The 21,342-nt window shown below is 38.8% G+C and overlaps 3 protein-coding genes across 3 annotated transcripts in view; 2 read left to right on the plus strand and 1 right to left on the minus strand.

Moving 5' to 3' along the window:
* Positions 1-15: 15 nt before the first annotated feature.
* Positions 16-2,458, minus strand: LOC140943549 (uncharacterized). Its single transcript, XM_073392640.1, has 3 exons — positions 2,359-2,458; positions 1,579-1,872; positions 16-843 (listed from the first exon to the last, which is right to left on the minus strand). The coding sequence occupies exons 1-3, from the start codon at positions 2,449-2,451 to the stop codon at positions 586-588; spliced, it is 645 nt and encodes a 214-aa protein (XP_073248741.1). The 5' UTR covers positions 2,452-2,458; the 3' UTR covers positions 16-585.
* Positions 2,459-2,841: 383 nt separating this feature from the next.
* LOC140943548 (uncharacterized) lies at positions 2,842-5,933 on the plus strand. The gene is made up of 3 exons (XM_073392639.1): positions 2,842-2,943; positions 4,049-4,330; positions 5,173-5,933. Exons 1-3 carry the CDS (start codon positions 2,848-2,850, stop codon positions 5,458-5,460), a joined length of 666 nt encoding a protein of 221 aa, XP_073248740.1. The 5' UTR covers positions 2,842-2,847; the 3' UTR covers positions 5,461-5,933.
* Positions 5,934-6,770: 837 nt separating this feature from the next.
* Positions 6,771-21,342, plus strand: part of LOC140943541 (uncharacterized) — a 40,802-nt gene continuing 26,230 nt past the window's right edge. The window contains exons 1-3 of the mRNA XM_073392628.1: positions 6,771-6,988; positions 10,231-10,400; positions 19,274-19,568. Of these exons, the coding sequence (XP_073248729.1) occupies positions 10,339-10,400; positions 19,274-19,568 (357 nt within the window). The 5' untranslated portion in view covers positions 6,771-6,988; positions 10,231-10,338. The remainder of the gene's footprint in view (positions 6,989-10,230; positions 10,401-19,273; positions 19,569-21,342) is intronic.

The following is a 21,342-nucleotide window of genomic DNA, read 5'->3' on the forward strand; positions in this document are numbered from 1 at the left end:
GACTTTAAACTCACAAGAAAAAAACAACTCTGTCACAGTGAATATAATCAACTAAGAGAGAATGTATATTAGATATATAATTATACATTTGTGTATATGTATAAAGTGTTTGTGGTCTTCCTTTCAAAGGAAGTCTGATTCGATTACTGACTCTGTGCATGTATTCCTGTCATACTGAGTTTGAAAACAACAACAGGAACTAAAAGAATACCATCTAGTGATCCTGTCATAACTACACTCTCAGCAGAGTACGCGCTCAGAGCTGTTAGCTTGTGACATATAGCTAGTACATTTAGTGTCACTTTAACTTCAAACTAATCGCACAGAACCGTAAATTCATTGTAAAAGTCAACTAACCGTCAACTAAAATTAAAGATGACGTTCACGCTAATTGCGGCCGGTTGTATTAAGAAACTGAAAGCAGAGAAAAACAAGAACAAGTAAATGTAATGTTTATTAAGACTCAAAACGCTGAAGTGCCCTGTAATGGCACTTAGTATCGTTATAGAGCGAACTACGTTTTGTTCCTTGGTATTTTGAAAGTTTGTTTGATTTTAATATTCACCCAAGCACACTACATGCTTTTTAAATACTAAGGCTACAGCACTGGTATTCATATCTAACCATATCCTCTCCGTAAGAAGACGCCATTTTCAATACAAAAGCTTGCAGGAATTCATTTTGATGACAACGAACCCACTGCCGATCAAGGTACCCGATGGCTCCGTTCACTTTTGGAGCATAACCGGTTTTCTGGGTGGTGCAGTGTAAACCAAAGTTGTCAAACTTGTCTAGTACCTGTGTGGAGTCCGCGTGCAGCTGTGCGTAATCATCCCGTATTTCCTAACAAAAAATTCAGTGTTCAGTAAAGGCAACAACCCAACCTTTTGAGCGACCAAATCTTTTAAATAAGTTTGTGCTTTTGTTCTTTTGATATGCTACAGAGTGTTTTAATAAATAAGTAGAAAATGAGAAAATTTATAAGTGAGAAATTCTCCACCCCAGGGCAGACCTTTGATGACAAATTCCCCACTGTGGGAACGACAGCTTTTGAAAAATTCCAGTCGTTATTGGGATTCCGGATTCCTTGAGCTGTATTCCAGATTCCAAAGCCCAGGATTCCGGATTCCACGAGGAAAAGTTCCCTCATTCCGGAATCCGGATTCCCTTACATTACCATAGTTTCAAATCGAGAGGGGCTGGTACGAGTCGGTTTATTATGGGATAAACAACACGAGGTCCATATAGTCTGAAAGAGCACATTGAAATTAGCAACATTCTCAAGTTTGGTGTTTATCGGGACTATATTGAACGAGTGACGAGATACAGCCAAGAAATCATAGACGTCTGGACGATGTGTCCGGCAAGCCCTACATGTACATCTCTTAGAAATTTTTAAGTTTTTAAATAGCTGTATCTTGTTTAATATTAGCCCGATTGACACCAAACTTCAGATTTTTCATAACCTCAATGTGCTCTTTCTGACTATGTGGGTCTCGTGATGTTTATGCCATAATAAACCGACTCGTATCCAGCCCCTCTCGATTTGAAAATAGGCACTGCGGGGGCGACTCTTACCGTGATCTCTTCCTCCAGTTGTCGTAGTTTATTTCGGTACCTCTCTATCACAAGATCCTTTGTGTTAATTTCATCTTTGATCGTTGTCATCTTGCTGGTGAGCAAAGCTTGTAGGCTCTGAAACTGCGACCGTTCCGATTTGGAGTCAAGCTTGGCCCGTAGCTGGTCGATCTCTGCAGTCTGGCGTTTGATCGTTTTTTCGTAAGACGCTATTTGACGCTCCATGTCAGAAAGTTTGACGGAGAAAGACATCAGCGCGCCTAAAGCGGACGAGGAACTCTGTGTGGTCTGCCTCTGTGTATGTTGAAGGGAAAATTCACCTCGATCAAGACCAAGAATCATAAAAGAAGAACTACAACTTTTGAACAACATCAACAAAATCGAAACTTCAATTTCATAATCGGTGTCGTGTAGTTCCATAAAATATCCATACCTCCCCGACGGATGGCGCTATTGCTTTAGACCCTCCACCTCCAAGGGTTGCTTGTCATCCCCCTCCCCCCCCCAATCCCTGGAATTTTCGTGACTTTTAAAATTGATCCAAAAGCTCCGGAAGGACCGGTTGAGTAATGATAAATACCGGCTGCTTCTGACAGAACAGGACACCTTGAGCTAGATTATTTCAGCATGTTACCGATACACACTTTAGATGAGAAAAAAATCCATTACATTGGACTGTTATGTTCATTCGTTACTATTCCTTACAACTGAAGTCTTTGAAGCAGAGAGAACTGATCTGAATTAGCAGAAATATAAATATTGATTTCACCCCTTGCTTACCTTTAATCTCAACTTTCCCCTCGGTCTTCCTAGAGAATTTCTGAGTAGGAAAAATGTTGACAAGCACAATAATAAAACCGCATAGTTCGCCATTATAAGATTGTTGTTATGAACAATGGTGTTTTGTGTTGCTGTGCTTAAAAGTGTAAGATGATAGAGGAAAGCTGGACTGATGACAGACTTCGGCGGCTTTCGTAAATAGGCAATGGAACAGAACTTTGGAAGAGTGTTGATAAATTGAACATACATTTTCTTTTTAAAAGATGGACTGATTAATGTATCATCTTGGCGAGGATTGAAGAAAGAGAATAGCTATAAAAAGATCACAGAAAATATCGGGAATAGGAGGCACAGGGGGATAGCCCGTCCATTCCCGCCTAATACCTAAGGTATGTCCACTGTACCATTCCAACATTTATACAATGTATCATATATCAACGAGCCAGTCAACTCAGTCTCTTCTGTGTGACTTTCTTTTAGCCACTGATCATGGCAGTGTCGGGAACACTGCTTGGCTTGTTGGTTTTCTCCGCTGTTAATCTCTTCTGCATTTGCGGCCTACCACTGGACAGGGTTCGATCCAAGGTAAGGTAATTTCAGGAGCCTCGGAAGAATCGAGAAAAATTGTTATGCATCGTCATGACAAAGGCAAACTCGCTGTCACTGTCATTGTGTCTGAATGACAAAATAGCAATTTCTAGATAAGTCTGATATAGTTTTTCCAGCACAATTTGACTCCTAAAAGGCTTTGTTGGCATATTTTGATCGTCTGTCGAATTTAGACAGTGTTTGAGCGAATGAACAAGTTCCGTATTTCGTCTTCAATCAGCTTCATTGTTAAAAGATGGAGCGGAAGGTGAAATTAAAGGGTACTTTGTGATCTGTTGTGGTTGAAGAAGGGGGGGGGGGGGGGTTAAGCGCGGAAGGTTAAGGGGGGCTGTTGAGACCCTCGCCGGTTGGTCATTTCAAAAGTGAATATACCCATTTTCGGCCCAAAATAATAGATTTTGCTATCCACATTCAGTCCTGACCTCTTAAAAGAAAGAGCACTAGCAGTTATTCACCTGAAAGAGGTTCCTTTGTAGCCTGCGAAACGCAGACGTATTTCCGAGAGTAGCGACGACCGGAAATACGTCTGCGGTTCGCGGGCTAGTTCCTTTGTTGCAAAGTTATGCAAAAGTTTTTCACAACAATAGATTTCTCTTCTTTTGCAGTTTGTTGACCGTAAAAATAGATAAAGTAACTGCCGTAGGCCAAAGAAAGTCCAAAATATCATCTTAACCGTGATTTTTTTTCGAGGTTTCACTTATTTTCCTTGGTGATAGAAATTCCATTAAAGCACCCTTGTGGTAGTACAGTCATATAATGCATAAGAAAGTTCACTACTAAATTTTGATTTTGGACGCGTTACCCGTAGAGGTGTTTCCGATAAAAACCTGCGCAGCGCTCCTGCCCTTTTAACCCTTTAAGTCCCAATAGTGACCAACAGAAAGTTTCTCCTAACGATATCAATACATTGTCATGAAATGAGGTTATGAGAATTAATAAAATGATCACCTAAGAGGAAATACTTTGATCTTTTATCAGGTTCTCTTAACTAATCCTTAAAGGAAATGTATAGAGATCAGTTTGGAGAATTTGTATGTGGATATTGGGGCTTAAAGGGTAAAAGTTTATCTCTTATCATCAGCGTGAACTTAGCGACAATGACATCATACGTGGGCTTCGGATGTACGAGTCGCAAATGTCCCGTATGAAGAGGAAAATAGCCCAGCAGCAGGCAATTATGACAAAGCAGAAGAAGCAGATGGATAACATCAAGTTTTATCTCAAAGAAAAAGGTGATGACTACGAAAGGGATGACCTTCAAGGGGAAATTGTTTTCCAGACTGACAAAATCAAACAAAAACTGCAGCTTGCTTCGCTGGAAAACCTAATTCGTGAAACAACCCACCACGAGAAGGGACAAAAGGTGAGTGACAGGTATCAATCAGCGTTTTGGGAGGGCATCCCCCCGAGTGTTAAGGATTTTTGTGTCTTTGGGTATAAGTAACCTGAATTTCAGGCCTTCCTCAAGAGTTAGAGGAAACACCTCCCTGATACTCCGGCTAGGGTATAATTCAGAAGTAGAAGTCAGTACAGTTTATGAGCGCTAGCCTCCTCTGCAGGCTTGACATCATTCCTGTTTTAGAGAACGAGTGGGAGAATTGGGAGAGAACGGGGAGTGACAGTTGATGCAAATCCAGCCTCATTTTTTCACCTTTTCTCGTCCTCAAACTCCTCACGGTCAGTGTAACCGTTACAATAGGAGTTGCTTGCGCACGGAGGAGTCTATAATTATATAAGCTCAAGTATAAAACGTTTAAGATTTGTAACCTTGGACCTTGTGAAACTGACCAATCGTACCCTTCTTGACCATATACAATGTTCAATAAGCTCACCGAAAGATTTCTGTAGTGTAACAGGAGTTCTTATTTTGGGGGCTCGGGGTATTGTTTCTTTGTTGTTGTTGTTGTTGTTGTTTGAGTTACCGTCTTTTACAAGGGTGTCAAGCCAACTGAGTTTTTAGAAGACCTGATGCAAAACCCAAAGATTTGTCAAAAGTTATTGGCAACAATGGGGATCAAAAATATTCCACACTGTAAAAAAAAAAAACAAAAAAAAACCTGTTTATGTTCTCATTGTTTTCTTTTTCTTTCTCGTTCACTTTTTTCACTGCCGCTCACTCCCGGGCACTCATTTTCACCTTGCATTTGATTTGTGGCCGCTAGCATTTCTCATTTTGTCACCGCCGTTTTTTATTCTTTCCTACAGTCCTTGAAAAGAGCAATTGAAAGGGAGAAAGAAGTTATTGGTGAAGTTGTCCGTCGCGTTCTGGACAATCGCTTGGTCTGCCGCGATACTGAGACAGACTGGGGAGCAAAGGCGAACGAAATGATCAAAGGTCTGACCACTCATTATGTCCACTGCAGGCCAAACGAATTACTGCAGAAGTTTTACTTGAAAAGAAAAAGTGGATCCAACAAATCTCAAACAAGATATAAATATCGATGCTGCAGGTTGAATATGAAAGACAAGTGGCAGAGGCCTAGTGACATGTAGAGTGAATTTCTGGCTTAAACGCTTTTAAAAAACCATGGGCAAATACATAACTCACGCTAAGAGACAATACGTATAGTATCAAATAGAATCTCGAAAAAAAGCGCGGGAAAACGCGTGGGTACAATTCATGGTAGGTTTCGGTTTCACTTCTGATTGGTTAAGAAATTTCACGCATCGAAGATGTTTTGAGTCAATCGACGCAACTGGAAACTGCTTTTCTCTCCAATGAACAAGCTAAAGCTCTAGCTTTCACATAGCCATGTCCATATTGTTGCCCTCCATGTTGTTTGTCTGTTTGTTTGTTTTTTAACAAAGCTGGAACACAGAGAACTGTAGGGTTAAGCCCTTTAAATAAGAGAAATAACTGAATGCCCCTTTCTTCATTTTTGGGTTAATTTTTTTTCATTGCTATCGCATTCTCCATAATTTGATGACCAGTTTAGAGGTTATATTAAACTTCATGTGTTCTCTAATTCAACCTTGCATGTGATTAATTCGTGTTTCCACTGGATGCTCTGTTCGTATTGAATGTTGATGAGTTTGTGAAGTTTAAGATATATTTAGAATACATTAAGGTCAGGAATGGACTGGCACCTGCCAGTATGTTGGAGTATTTATATATTCAGAGCCTGTACTAATCAAAATACATTTTATTCTCACTGAAAAGTGGGGCACTAATTCTTTAAGAGCATTTTAGTGTATACTGGCTCTCTAGTCGTTTTAGAATACTTACGAACTGACTTTGTCTTTTTTAATCAGTTGTTGGTGGATAAAAACACATTTTGCTGCCTTGAGACGTTTCCGAAGGTTATTTTGATATCAAAGTTATCAAATTAAATGGCTTTGCTTGCGTGCCAGATTCTTCCATTAACTAAATTAAATTGCATTACATAAACAACAACAGCCAAAAATATCTTTTAAAAATCGATCATCGTTGCCCTTATTGAGAGATCTTAAAAGGAGCTGGACATTTAAGAGATACTAAAAGGCGGAAAAAACTAGGCCTACTAAGTCTTTACAGACAGTTCTCACCACTTAATAGTAGCTGGTTGTGCGGTTATTAAATGTAAAATATGTTTGCCATCAAAATATTTTTCTGACCTCATTTCAAAGGAAACATCGCTTCACACTACACACTATTAGAACAAGCAGTGTGTTTTGCTATTCATCGGCGGTGAAAAACAACTTAGTGTTGTTTTTGTTCAGTGTTATCGAAAATGGTTATTAAAAGGAAAAAAAATCCATGAGAGATGCGTTTATTTTAAATGCAAAAATCAAAATATCATCGTCAACAGCCTATCATTTGCCGCGTTCGGTTATCAGAAATTCAGCGTATACATTTTCCTGCTGTGGCTGAGAAATTGCCATTGATTGTTACGCCATTATGTATGGATTTATGCAAGACGCTGGTACCCAAGTAATATTCTTAGTCGGTGAAAAATGGAAATGCATGGATATTCAGCTGCCTGAGCGTGTCGACGCGGATCTTGAGGAACCATGACAATTCTGAAATTCAGAGGAAATTAAGGTAAGGAAAATTCTGTCAGTCTAACTGTTCTAAATATTATATTGCTACATGCATTTTGGCAGCAGAGTTTTAAATTTTAAAGCAGGGGTAGCGAGACCTTGGTATAATAACCCTCCATTAGCCATCACTATCGGTTAACTGGTTGTCTTTCATACTGCAAGTGCTGAATTAGAGATGGTCAAACTTGTGACAAAGAAGTCTAAATTTGTCGTATTGAACACATGACTTACATATGACTTGAACACTACATGACTCATTTTATTCCAGTTTGTTATTATTGAACACTAGTACGTGAGTCAGCCGGACACTCATTCTTGCTGATTGAATTTCACGACATCGATGACCGAGTTTCCCCTACACTTCGCAAATCACTCGAAGAACATCATGACTGATTCTCTTGAACAGGTACTATTCACTGGATATTCACAAAATTCAGTGAATACGGCATGAAATTTAAAAATTTTAGAGATCGACGATTCCGATAAGTTATCTGCAACTGATAAATTTGATCTATCTTTGATCAATTTTATTATCTTTCTGTAAACTAATAGTAGTTCGGAAGCTAATGCTTATCCACCTAAAGACCCGAATATGCCTTTTTAAAAATAAATTAAGATCAATATCTCCTAACCTCATGCCTTAATGGACTTAATTCTTTTTTGCGTTCAGCCTTCGATTGAGTCCCACGCACTATAAAGATACATTGCACGTACACCATTCTTTTGTTTTGCATGAAAATAAGGCGTCTTTAATTAACTGTCTTTCCTATTGTTTATAGTTACTTTCCACTCGTATACGTTTTTGTTTGTCTAACCTATTACTACCAGTTTTCTTTCGTTTTCTTATTTGTTTCCTTTCATTTTCTTGTTTTCTTTTTTGTGGGGGGCGGGGGCGGGGCGGCGGCGTATCAACATCGTAAATTCCCTTTCAGGTTTTCTTCAAATAGTAATGTTCCTATTGCCATCGTTCCTCAGACTAATACGAACTAATATGGGCTGGCATTGCGCATATGCATCGATAAACTGAATTTTGTACATATTATTTACGAAACGAAGCACTTAAACAGCACCCACTCACTCTATTACTTGTACATGATTCCAATGTCATAACTTCATTCCCGTTCTGATGGTACAAATGAGCACATTGCCATGATTGGAGACGCATTCAGTTTAACTTTATTCAGTTTGATAGATGCTTACAGCAGACCCTTTTTGTTTGAATAGTTTAAGCGGTTAGGTTTGGTCATTGCCTTTTCAAAACCTCAATACAATCTCTATTTTCTCAGCAAAACTACCACTATAGAGTCATGGTTGATCATGTGCTAGCAGTGTGAAAGAGACTGACCCCATGTAAAATAATCGAAGACAGTCTTGGATTCTGGATTCCACTTTGTGGATTCCGGACTCAAGGAACTGGATTCCGGATTTCTTGTCTGTGAAACTGCAATCAGATTCCAACCTTTAGCGAGATTAAAAGACTGCGTGGTAGGCGCTGGATTCTGCCTTTGCCCTAAATAAACACGCCCGCTACTCAGGCTACGGGATTCCGGATCTTAAAGCCTAAGATTCTGGATTCCTCAAGAAAAAATTTCCCAGAATCCAGATTACTTTACATGGGACGAAAAGGGCGTGCGCGTTGGCGAAACGTGAGTGCAGTAAGCGCTGTTATCGACTAACCGTAAAATAGAGGGGTGTGAATCTGTTTGGACAGAGCTATTTGGACAAGGATGGCGCCGATGACTTAGGTGCGCGGGACATTCTAATGCAAATCGGCCCTGGGTTCTTCTGAATTGTTTATAAGGCGTTGGCGGCTTGGGCTACAGTGAATGCTTTTGGTAATCCTTTCCTGGCAGTTTCTGCAACTTTATAAGACGAACAAATCATCAAATGTTTGCAGTGAGTGAGATCAAAAGAAAACCGTTTCCCGGCTTATAAAAGTTAATATATTCGTAAGCTTAGCTTCTTTCATGAAAGAAAGTGTGCCATTATTTTGATGACGCCGTTTATTGATAAAACGGTAAATTTGCCTCCTGGTTTATGTCAATACGTAAACACATTCAGCTGATACTGGTCCGTACCTTAATTACCGCTAAAAGCGTTATTATTCCTGGATCATGGCGGGGATCATGGCACAAAGGGTGTTTGAATTGTCTGGCAACAAGTCCATTATCGGCTCCGTCGTGCTTGTACTGCGCTATCTTTGCAATTGAGGAGAATATAGGAAAGACTATCCGGCATTTTTGAGGGTTGCGATGAACCGTTTAAATTGGTACAAGTACTAATGAAATCCTTACAGTTCGAGTGCAATTTCCACGATGTGCCATCATTGTTGAAATTTCGTGATGACATACATAGGTCCGCCCGCCTCTTTTGATGTACTAGTGTCTGAGTTGGTGGTCTTACACCATTGAAATTTAATTCTGGCATACGCTGCTACTATTACCATTCGTCCTGTGTTCTTCGTCGAAGCTGCAGGTGCCGAATTCTACCAACAAATACCCATTAGTATTCTGATCGTAATGTCCAGCACATGGGGCCAAAATTGTATCTGAGAATAGCCAGCATTTTGTCTGTTGTTGAGGCGACATGTGATAGGAAAGTCCTTTCAGTTTACTGTTAGTCTGGTGCTCCGGTCCTTTCCATGCTTGTTACAGCAGTCACAGGCTAGTGGTTTAAAAAGCAAACGACCTAAATTCTCGATTACATTTCGAAAACATGGAGCAAGTTGGTAACGATTCCACGGACCACTGGAGCGCCACAGAACCGCGCTCTATTGGAAGCCTTGTCAGCGGCTTCTCTCTGGCAGTTTTGGAGCAGGTAGTAATGTGTTCAATAATGAAATATTAGTGCATTCTTCACTGGAAAGCTGATTTTATACTTTCTTCTTTCTGTAAGTGTATTTTCTTGTAACATTAGACGCGTCTATGTTTGGAAACACATGTTAATTGGGAACATACCTGCGAAAGTTTTAGTGGTGTGAGTATGAAACTACCCTTCAAACTATTGGATCTACAGTTTCCGCATTTTGCGGGTGCGGGGTATGCTTGATGTATTCTCCTACGTTATCGCTCTTTACATACGGAGTCCGTTAATCGGCCAGCGCTACACTCCCGCACTAGTCGATAATCGCCGATTGTGACTGGATGGAGATTGTAACTGGTACCGAGAACTTTCATACACTGCACGTCACCTTCAAGGCTTCCTTGGTTTCTTCCTCTGAATTTATTTTGTTTTGATTTGCAGGTTACGGAGATTTTAGAAATAGCTCAAGAAGCTAAACCAGAAAAACGAAGCATCCTTCACAAAAACATAGCTTCGCTAAGGAAGGAAAAGGACAACTGGAAGAATTTCATGGAATTGGATGAGAGGAATAAAGAAACAGTTCTCGAAGTAGAAGCTGCATGGAGGAAGAGGTATCTTCATTATGTTCAATTTTCATTACCAATAGATACTCTGTCTAAACGGTTTTTATCAATCATTTGGTTTGGTCGGCAAGTGCTGTTTAGTCATCAGTAATTTTAATCTCGTAATCTCATCTGCAGAAGCTAGAAAACCACTCGAGTTTAAGTGGAATGTTGGGAAGAGTTAGCTCGAGCATAAAATACACCGGGGCTATTTACCGCTTTTTATTCCATTGTAAATTATTCCAGTGTATCGTGCTGTGTGGACAGTGAAGCCGTTCATACTTTCACAGCTAAAGCCAGATAAAATTAAAGTGACTAATCGAATTTAAACATTTAATGGGTGCCCGTTGATAATACGGCAATAGTGACCCAGTGTAACAAGACCAGACATCTCTAAGCACAATACAACGGTATATGGCTACAACATTGACTGTATCGGCGCAAAATTTGCATTCACATGCGTCTAATGGAGGGCGCACTTATTTGTCAAGTGAAGCTTATCACTCACTGCAAAAAAATAACATAAAACCTTTCCTTCGTGGGAATTAAATTTAAAAAAGTTTCTTCTCTGTCTTGCTTGATTTTGGTCATTTCGAAAAAAAAAATCCAATTTTGTTGTGGTGGTGCAATTGTTTTGACAGTAATTAACAAACGGAACCTTTGATCTATAAGCTCTTTTTCAATGCACAAAAGTTTGTTATCTTGGGTTGGACTTAACCCACCCCATCAAACAACGGTGTTTGACCTCTTATTGGTAAACGATTAAGACCTAGTATTTTTTGTGGACTTTGAGAGATCACTATGTGTCTGTTCTTGAATGTTCCACCTTTGTTATATCAACACGGCTTGCAACTTCGACTAGAAAAATAAAGTCATAAAAATAATTCAGAACAATAAGATTTCTGAAGTGCGCACAAGTCTTCGATGCGATAAACGACCTTTACAAAGTACTTTGCAAAGTTTCTTTAACCGGCTATGCATTTGTATTATTATCACGTTGTCGCTAATGTTATTGTTGAGACACAAAAAATGAATCACAATTGACACCATTTTAATGACTTTAATTTGTTTAGATTTGTCTTTGCCGCCCTTCACCTGGGAGGCCGTTGAGAAATCTTTGCGCATCCTTGAGCATCAGTTACGCGTTAAATTTGTTACGTGTCCTCGTACATTCTAATGTACCACTGATATAACTTAACAGCTACTTAAAACTGATACCTTTCATTGTCCACGCACTACGGTTATCCATGAGAGCCACTGTTCAAGTTAAAGAAACTTCTTTTAAAAATCGACATAAAATCCATTCCTTGTAAACGTCGAATGATTTATTACCATTCAATCTATTTTGAGGAATTCGTAAACTTCTGTTTTGTTTAAGATCACAACCGTGGAAAGTTAATATAAGATTAGGTAAATCGTTTGTGAGTTCACGTAAATTAGCCGAGAAACCGTCCGTGTCGTGAGTCATTACGAATCTCTTATGAGCTAAAGGGACGGTCCTTTGTTTTCAATAATGCTAATTGTCTGGTAGCTAGAAACTCCAAGAAAGCATTTCTTTTTAAAAAGCTTCAAGGAAACCTCACTTTCATCAGTAGAGTGTGATAGGATTTGAGCGTATCCTAAAACTTCAACATTTTCTCCATATGCGGTTATATTGTGAGTACTTAAAGCCAGAGTGCGACACAGCTGGCGGAGGCAATGTCTGCCTTTAATTAAACGTTCCTAAAACTTACTGCCGGAAATATCGAAACACCTGCTATGTTAGTGAGCTCAGTTTCTTTGATGCAACTCATCGTCTTTTTGCTTTTTACCCTTAAAGGGTAACCAAATCTGCGCCCGTTTCAGAAAAATTTCAATTTGCGATTATATAATAGTTTGCATAAGTTATGCGGAAGCGGTTATATTTTTAAAGTGGTGACGCCGTTGGATTCCGCTGCAGTCTTGAAAATTAAAAAATTATAAATACGATGGTGGACAACACTGGCTCGAAAATCCCTTGTTTTGGGTGCGCACAGAGGTAGCGCTTGAAAATAGAAACATGTTTTATTCTTGAAGATACTTCTCAAAAAGTAGATAACATTCATCGAGCAATATGTTTTGCGTATTCTTGCTATAGGCCATTTGCATGATTGCGTCATTTTGCTACTTCGACCAGAATCCTTTTCGTTTTTTCTTTCATATTTAAATTTGGTAATCCCAGTGAGGTTTGAAAAGCAAAAGTCCCAATTTGCACAAGAAAGCAAAACCCTAAAGGATTCTGGTCGTAGTAGTAAAATGACGTCATCGTGCAAATGCCTTCTTCTTCCTGTTCATGCAGTTTAGTTTTAGTCAGAAATTCAGTTATGTCGTCTTCGGATAGCCGACAACGCCATTTTTTTAGTTCACTATTGACCAAGCAGTCTCGTTCCTAAGAAAATAATCCATCGATCAACCTCGTTTCTAATCAAATACAGTTAAACCTCTCCACAACTGTCACCTAATGGACAGACGAAAGTAGTCGTATTAGAGAGGTTAAGTAATGATCCAGGTAAGAAGGGAAGCAATTTCTTTTGTTGTGGCGCAATACGCTTTCCTCACATAGAAATGTTTTCATTTTTACGCAGAGAATGCATAAATCTACAAAAAGGCAGTTTACGAAAAAAAATGTATTTAGACTCCACTTCTAAAGGGTGTATTTTTGTGTTAAAACATTTCGACCAATCACAAGAGTTGCAAACAATGGCCAAGAAATGTTCACAATTTTACATGATCCGCACATACGATTTCTATGTTACTTAGACTCAGACGAGGTTTTGTTATAAGGAAGTTGGATAGAAAAAAAGGGATTAATATACATGCTGCTTTGCGAAGATTTCGTAAAATTTGATATTTAAACCAATCAGAACCGTAGTAGAGACAATAGTAAAGTTAGCACCTTTTTGCATACCGACGTGTTCACTGCGTTTTTGTCCTTTCCTTCTTATCTGGACCATTACTTAAACAAGAGTCAATGTATCGAACTTCCCGCCAAAAAAGTTGCCCTTAGTGGAGGTTCGACTGTAAACCATCGAATCGATCTTCCAAATATGGTAAGCGCCAGTTGGTTATGAAGAATAATTAGCCAGGGGATTAGAGCCAATCAGAAAAGGCGAAATATTTTGAATGAATAGTAATAACAGTTCTCATGTCCTCAAGAATGATGACATAATCAATATTAAAGGATCTATTTTGCGCATCAAGACTAGCCAAAAAGACTAATTATGTTGGCAATGCTTTTTACGGAAAAAGCCATAAAAACGACATTCGTAATGACAAATTATATGTTAAAAATCTGATAAAGGCTATTCAGTTCAGCTGTCAGTTGTTGACCTAAATGTTCCCATTGCTCATTTTAAGGAAAAAGTTAATTAAAATCGTCTCTCTCTGATTCCCAGTGCTTGCCATTCTGTCTTTACTACAGTACATATATTACAGTCAAGTTAACTCCATAAATCAATTGCAAATGATTTCTGTTACTTGCATGTGTTTTTTAATCTAAGGAAAAGAATTTTCCAGATACTGTATCTTTCGCACCTATAAGAAGGAGAGAATTAAAAATCATTTCACATCTCATTGACTTGATTTTTAAAACTTTTCAATGACCTTCTTCCCAAGTATGTGATTGTATATAGTTTCAATAAAGCCTAAACTAGGCGGAAATTTTACACATGTATATGTAAACCCAAAAGAGCGCCACGGTGTCTACTTCTCACAAGTAGCTGCATTCCTCTTTACAGTCCGTCTTATATTTCGATTTCCCCACTTTACAGTGAAACACGTTAAAGGCGATCATAACAAACGCCTTTCTACACAGGAGATTCGCATATTATTCTGCGCATCACGGAATCTTTGTTTAACAAGAACGTTATCACTAGAGAAGCGTAGTCGGAATATGTCTTTCTTACGGTAAGTAAACTATAACAAGACTCGCTACACAGAGATTAACGCCATGAACGCGTTAGTTTGTTTCATCGCATGAATTGAAATGGAAGACCTTTGCCAGCCTTTATTTACGAAACCGTCTTATAACGACCATCGTGCAACTGCTGATCAGGAAGAGTTGATTTTAAGGGCGAGGTCTATTGCATAAAGTATTCTGAAATTCCAACTGGCAAAGGCAAACCGACGTTTTCAACACAAAATCTTCACGAGCCGCTACGCGCTAGCAGGAGGACCGCTTTTTTTCAGGGGCATTTCTAGTAAGGTACTTATTCGGTTATTTAAGTTAACTTTTTTCCTACTCAAAGCGACTAGCTACAAACAGCGCAAGCTCCAAATGTTCATTTTAGCTGAAGACAGAGAACCGAGAAAAGGTTGCTGCTTGTGAAAAGTTGTCTGAAGTCTTCATCAAAAAGAGATAGATAGCAATCTTGAGGCTTGGTCACTTGCTCTTGTTCCTTCTTGTTCCCTACGGCAAAGCGTCAACTTTCTTTTCTACATTATTCTCTTACTTATTAGTTCCAAATTGGGTAATTTTGCGTGATATCGATAGGGGTAGTTTGGAACTAAACGGCTAGAGGACCAACGTGGTTTAGCAAGGAATCAGAAGCTCTGAGGTACGCGAGTCCCGACCGCCGTTTGTTTTAATTCAATTTCTAATTGTCATTAACAAGGCCGTACCTGAGCGCTAAAAGCCTTCTCACGTCAGCATTGCATTGACGTTTCCAACGAAAAACCGCTGGCTTATCAAGACATTGTTAGGGGTGGGAGACAGCGCACCAGAGATTCGTTTTTTAATGTCCTGTGTTTGCGTCGCTCAACCCCGAAACTCTCATCGATTGTTCATGTTTCACGGTTCTTGGCCCTAATACTGAACGCTATGAATTCTATCCTGTTTCCCCATAATGAAGGTGGATTAACTGCTTGGCTTCTGCAGTTATTGAGGTGTGTTTATGCCGTTTTCTACCACTAGCAAGTTCTACATGGGCTTTTTATCGTTTTGTCGCCACGTCCGTATGAGTCTTGTAGTTTGTATACTCCCACGTTAGTCTAGTATGTTGGGTGATCATGAATTTGCAAGGAAAAGATTACAATGCATGCACGGGAAATTGTTCACCATGCACAAACAAAAATCGACCACCACTGGAAAGCAAACAATCATTATCTCTAGTGAAGCAGACACCGCTAGAAAACATTAGGGTCAAAAGGCGGTCATTTTCCCCACGTTCGTATGGATCATGCTCATTAAAAAAGCTTCTATGCTCATGAACATACTTCTCTCTTATCTGCTATAGATAAGACGCAAAATTGCAGTCTTCCTAATTATAGCAACATGCAATATACTTGAGTTAAGTGTTTACAAACTGGCTAATATGTTTGTCTTGCGGATGTTTACATCGAAGGATCTTTAAGCAAGCGCTGGTAAAAATAATAGTTATTATAGTCTCTCCTGGTTGTCATGTGTCTAAGCATTTATCGTGATTCCGAATTAAAAATAAATTGTAGTGAATGATAACTAGTGTTTATATATAACTGGCGATTTTAAAATGACCTTAAAAGAGATTGCAAAGAGAGATTTTATGATGACCCTTTTCCTGAAACTTAAAATAATCATGAGGTGGTCGAAGGAGGTTCATGATTTGAACCCGCGAAAGTTTCTAGGAGGTCTGGTGAATTTTAGTTTCTGCTAATTTTGTTTTGGCAAAACTTGCCACTTACGTCATGACCATACTTGGCATTAACAGAGAATTTGTTGCCAGTACTAAGAAGAACAAAATAAGGATATGTGTTACTAAACATAGGAAGGTATTACAATTTAAAGGAATGCATGCTCTGAGTCGTGACTTATTTGTTAAAATATTCAAAATGTGATACGTAAGTTAGAGAGCTATAGATTATAATTTTAATTATTGTTATAATGTTCTGGATTGATATTACCAAACCTTTAGGAAACTTCAATTTATCAAATAGTATTAAAACTTAGTTAACTTAGACCCGTTAAAATATATTTTTTAGCTGGTGCAGTGACAAGTCTTTTGGGTAGATAACAGATTTTAAGGCTTTACATCTTAGACTGTTTGTACGTCCGTAATCTGAATTCCGTTGACTCAGAGAATTTGTTTGATCTCTAACCAACTTTGTTTATGGTTCACAGTTTGAATGATACAAGCTTCTTAATCTTTTTCTATCATCGTGACAAAATCATCCTCAAACAGTTTTGAAGTGTTTTAATTGCCTCCCTACTTGGCTAAGATTCAAGTAACACTTCTTGTCAACCGTTAGTTTTCCAAAGTTTTTGTCACCCTTATTCATGACAAAATCCAAAGGCGACTAACTCTAAAATCCGTCATTACGCGTCAGCTGTTTTCATTACCATTAACATGGGAACTCATAGGTAATAAGCAAAGTGAGCTTATGTTGCGCCTCGTTTATGTATTCCTACTATTAGTATTTACGTAGTAGTGATGACTAATGACATTTACGCCATCAAAAGCAAATCTTTTTGCATATTCAATTTACTGGATAATGAGCATTTGTTTGCGGACCTTACAATACCTCAACCTTCTGTGACCATAGTATTTTTTTTACCCCCATCAACGTTTCCTCATTAACCGAATTGATTTAAGTACAAGCGGTGTTTGATTTAAAGTTGTACTTAATAGTTAGCTCCTTTCAAAGCCATGATTTAGGCAGAAATTATACTCTTCAAGCTGTTATTTTTAAATATAGCTACTCTCATCTAACAGCGCATTTGTGAATCTATGTGGAAAGCCACTGGTTATTTTATATATCGAAAACTAGAGAACATTTGTTAAAGTCGTGTATTTCGGGGACCCTGAGGCAAGATTAACAGATATTAAACGCAATGTAAATTAATGAATGAAAACGCCGGTTTCCTGTTAAGCTTCATAACCTTCCATTCACATGTCTTGAAAGCTCTGTTCTCTACAAGTGACTTGTTTGCTGAAATACTTAAATCCTTGCTCCGGAAGAGCCTTTGTCGGCTTGATTTACTCTTGACTGTGTACAGACAAGCTCCGTCTCGCTTTTTAATATGCATTCAGGATTTCTAACGTAAGCGACCCCTTCAGAAATGATGTGATACAGTTTGTGGAAGCTGGTCAACGTACATGAACAACATGTCACGTTATTGGACAAAACTAGCAACAACAGCGATTTAAAAAAGCAAATTTCCCAGTTTTGTGCTCAATAACTTTTTTACATATGCAAGCATGAGGCCAGTTAATTTCCGGGTAGACGTTTGAATGGAGAACCACTTTTACTGAGAATGTTTTGTACCCAGTTATGTGAAATCTCTGCAGATTGATTGTCAAGCTGACTGGCCCTCAGTTTTTCTTTTGTTTTTGTCTTCTAACCAATGTAATTAATTACCTCAACGCCAGTTAAGACGACTTGCACATCGGTCAAAAACTGAGTATTCTTTCTGACTTTTCCTGGTTACCAGATCTCAAGGATATTACAACCTTTCAGCGATCAATCCGTCCGCCCAACTCGAGGGTGAGGAAAACGAGGGGGGACTTGGTCTACTTCGAGGACATGAAAACAAAGTGATGTACAGTGGCACCCGCCTTACAAACATCCCGTTCACAGCCATTTGAGAAAGGTTGTCGGAAAAAGTGCACGCGACAATCCCGAAAGGTATTGTGGGTGGTTTTGAGTTCACTCTTCTTCAAAGAAATTTGAAAGAATCGCATGAGAGGTCATGGACGTATGTTTGCGAGTGCTAAAGGAAAGCAACAAAAGTAGGCTCGACAGCTACAGCGTTTGGAAACAGTGTATTGATCATATCCCATATTACCTTTCGGGGTTGTCGCGTCCACATTTTTCTGACAACCTTTCTCGAAATAGCTGTATACGACCAGGCTAATTATTTTGGCCCAAACGTAAAGCCATTTACCAAATTCCTTTTCTGAAGATTTCGTCGTATTCGGCATGTTGGTAGTAGGAAAGGGGCTCCACTGTATTGTTCACATTACCTGATAGCCTATTTGAATGCGTAAAAAAAGCAGATTACACTTGACGTTTGGGTTTTCAGGTAAAACATACGAGCTGCTTTCTAAGGCGCCATTTTGTTGGTTTCAATCTTATTTTCTGGCACTAAAAAAATACTGCTACAGCACCACAGCTCTGTAGTTTTCACGCTGTATCGTAAGAATCATGTTGTCAACTCAGGCGTTATTCCACTGGCTTTTATACTTTTTTGGCTTTTACTGCTTTTATACGTTTTGTTGATCGAACTGACATGAAAATTTACAATTTATGAAGCTACACCGTGTCAGGCAATCCACTGTAGATTTTACCCTTTTGGTATGTACACACTTGCATCTATCGAGACTGAAATCTGATTTTCTATGACTGGAGGTGGCAAAGTTTTCAAATCCTTGATGCAACCTTGATAATCACCAACACGTTATTTGTATATCAAATTTGCTTGTTCGCTTTATTATTTTACCAAGCATTATCGACAACGATAATACCAACATTCTGACAAACAATGCTTTGCTAACAGTCTTTTCAAGGGAGGGTCTGTGACGTAACTGCACTTAAAGGATTGGATTGGGTCCCGACAAAACCCTGGAATTCCATGAACATCATGAATTATTCGGCGAGTTCGGGCCATGAGATTGCAGTAAATGAGACTGGACTGTGGGCTAATTATTATTTCGCGCTTCTTCAATTCTTGAATGTCAAACGTTTTGTATGGTAGGAAATGTCGTCAAGAGTAAGTAATGGCCCAACAACTGTAGGGTCAATAATTTCGAATCTAAGCAACTTACCAAGTTAGGGTCACTTCATTAGAGCTTAAGGCTGTAATAATGATAATCTTGAATAGCTTGGAATAGCTTGTTTTTAATCTATAAATACTTCAATCCGCACGTGGTTTTATTTTTTCCAAAATTCAGGTCACAAGCCGATCAGCCGACCATTGTGCCAAACTTGGATTCTCTTACCGAGATGCCTAAAGAACCTGTGGAAAAACCGCCTCCCAAAACAGCACGTCTGAAACGGTCCCATACCGACCCCACGGACTTGTTGGAGGTGTTTCGCAGAAGAGCCAATTTAGTTGCACAACAAAATGATAAAAAGCGAGTTTTGCCGAGACGAAAGAATGGATGCGTCGAACCTTATCGCCCTGAAAACGGAGGTTGCAGGTGTTTCGACGAAAGATCGGAGTCAAATGAAGGTTTAGTCGACCAGGTAAAACCTTAAATCCTTTTATCATCAATGCATCAAGTTTTGATTAAAGATCAGCTCTTCTCACGGGTGAAAAAAAAGAGACTTAGGCCATGTTCGATTGAGCATATTTTGGAATAAGAAAAAAAATTGAACAAACTCTAGAAATCACTTGTTTTGACATTGCATTGTAATATGCAAAAATCTGGTTGAAATAAAACATTCCGATATATGTAGCGTTTAAGTGGCCCAAAATCACGGTACATGAGATTTCTAACCAAACTTTTATTCCTGGAATGCTATCAATCGAAGGCGCCTTTAGTGTCAGTGTAGTTAAACACAAACGCTTAAATAGGTTGTAAATCCATTGTCTTTTACTGGTGTCAAACTATAGTTGAAATGGCTTAGGTCTAAAAACAAACTTGTGTACAACAAATGTCCTGGAGACGAAATGGCGGCTGAGGAAGGCTTAAGTTCTCAAAAAGATCCTTCTGGTACAATTACTTGATGGCAGCGTATTGTTTGAAGTGTACAGAGTAATACAACTTGTGTACTGATCTCTGCCAAGTGCCACCAGCTTGTACTGGCATCACATACGCTATGGTTACGATGACTCTTTTTGAGAATATCTGATTTTAAACCTGAGGGTCATATAGATACATCAAGTGTGATTGTTGGGGTGAAACATCCTTTAAAAATATCTAGATCTCAGTTCTCGTAACATTAACGTCAGATTGAATAGTGGAAGTGCAATTAATGTTAATTTTTCTCCGTTATGTGGTGTTGACTAACTTGTTAGTGGGCACTTATTGTTGTTTGTCTCCAAGCTGCTAAATCCACTAATCTGTATCTTTAGGGATTTGCTAACAAAAAAGGTAAGAAAACTGTCAGGGGTGTTTGTACTCGCCCAATTTACAAAAAGCGACCTCATTTCGATTAAGTCTCATTGACTTAAAGTTCCCGTCTTAAATAAATTCTCTTTTTCTTAACAGTCAAAGAAAGTGATTAAAAACAGGAAACAACTAGCCGTTGCACAGTTTATAAAGAGGGTTTTCGTTCCAGGTTTCGCACGTTTCAATAAAAATGTAACTTTAGGACATGAATTTTTCTTATCTCCGTTTGTCTTGAACAACAAAATTAAGTTCTTCTCTCTCCAAATCGAAATTTCTCTTTAATTTTTCTGAAACGATTAAGTCTTCATTCGTATCAATAATGTAATTAGCACAAGCGCAATATCAGGCTCTAATTGGCTGAGTTACGAAAATACAGTCATGGGCAAATGAGAACATGTGTGAAAGCAATTTACAAGAAGTCAGAAAACAAAGCAGTAGAGATTTGAGACTTTTAAGCAGATTAAGCCATCGACCGATGCCGATTCCTTTGTATTTTTGTCCTGACTGACAAAGGTTCATGTGCGGCCTTTTAATCGCGGTGGGGGTCCAATATTAGTTTTAATATTAAAGTTTAATACTTTTGTTCATCGTATTATTATACTTATATTAACATGTAACGCTGTTTGAAAAGCTAGGAGTTAAGGTGTAGTAATGAGTTGAGTCACACTTGATCTATTGTAGCTTCGGGGTCTCTGAACCGCGTCAGGAATTTTATATCCTGCGTAACAGTAGTTTCCGTTCCTCTTTAGGCCAAGCGGGAGAAACGAGACGCGCGAGGAAATTTGCCCAGCGCGTCTTTCGCTCTTGTCTCGCTTGGCCTAAAGGAAACGAAAAACGACTGCTACGCAGGCCAGGAATTTTATTTTCCTGAATCAGTTAACTGTTTGAAGTCGAAAGTATTTTCT

The sequence above is a fragment of the Porites lutea genome, chromosome 7, assembly GCF_958299795.1.
Source record: "Porites lutea chromosome 7, jaPorLute2.1, whole genome shotgun sequence".
Lineage (NCBI taxonomy): Eukaryota > Metazoa > Cnidaria > Anthozoa > Scleractinia > Poritidae > Porites > Porites lutea.

Bases quoted from the DNA above. Each gene is read 5' to 3' on its own strand.
- LOC140943549 (XM_073392640.1), bottom strand. From the start codon at position 2,451: ATGGCGAACTATGCGGTTTTATTATTGTGCTTGTCAACATTTTTCCTA. The intron at 1,873-2,358 runs GTAAGCAAGGGG...CAACATACACAG, and splicing joins GGGGAAAGTTGAGATTAAAG to AGGCAGACCACACAGAGTTC. The intron at 844-1,578 runs GTAAGAGTCGCC...ATTTTTTGTTAG, and splicing joins AACTGGAGGAAGAGATCACG to GAAATACGGGATGATTACGC.
- LOC140943548 (XM_073392639.1), top strand. From the start codon at position 2,848: ATGGCAGTGTCGGGAACACTGCTTGGCTTGTTGGTTTTCTCCGCTGTT. The intron at 2,944-4,048 runs GTAAGGTAATTT...TCTTATCATCAG, and splicing joins TGGACAGGGTTCGATCCAAG to CGTGAACTTAGCGACAATGA. The intron at 4,331-5,172 runs GTGAGTGACAGG...TCTTTCCTACAG, and splicing joins ACCACGAGAAGGGACAAAAG to TCCTTGAAAAGAGCAATTGA.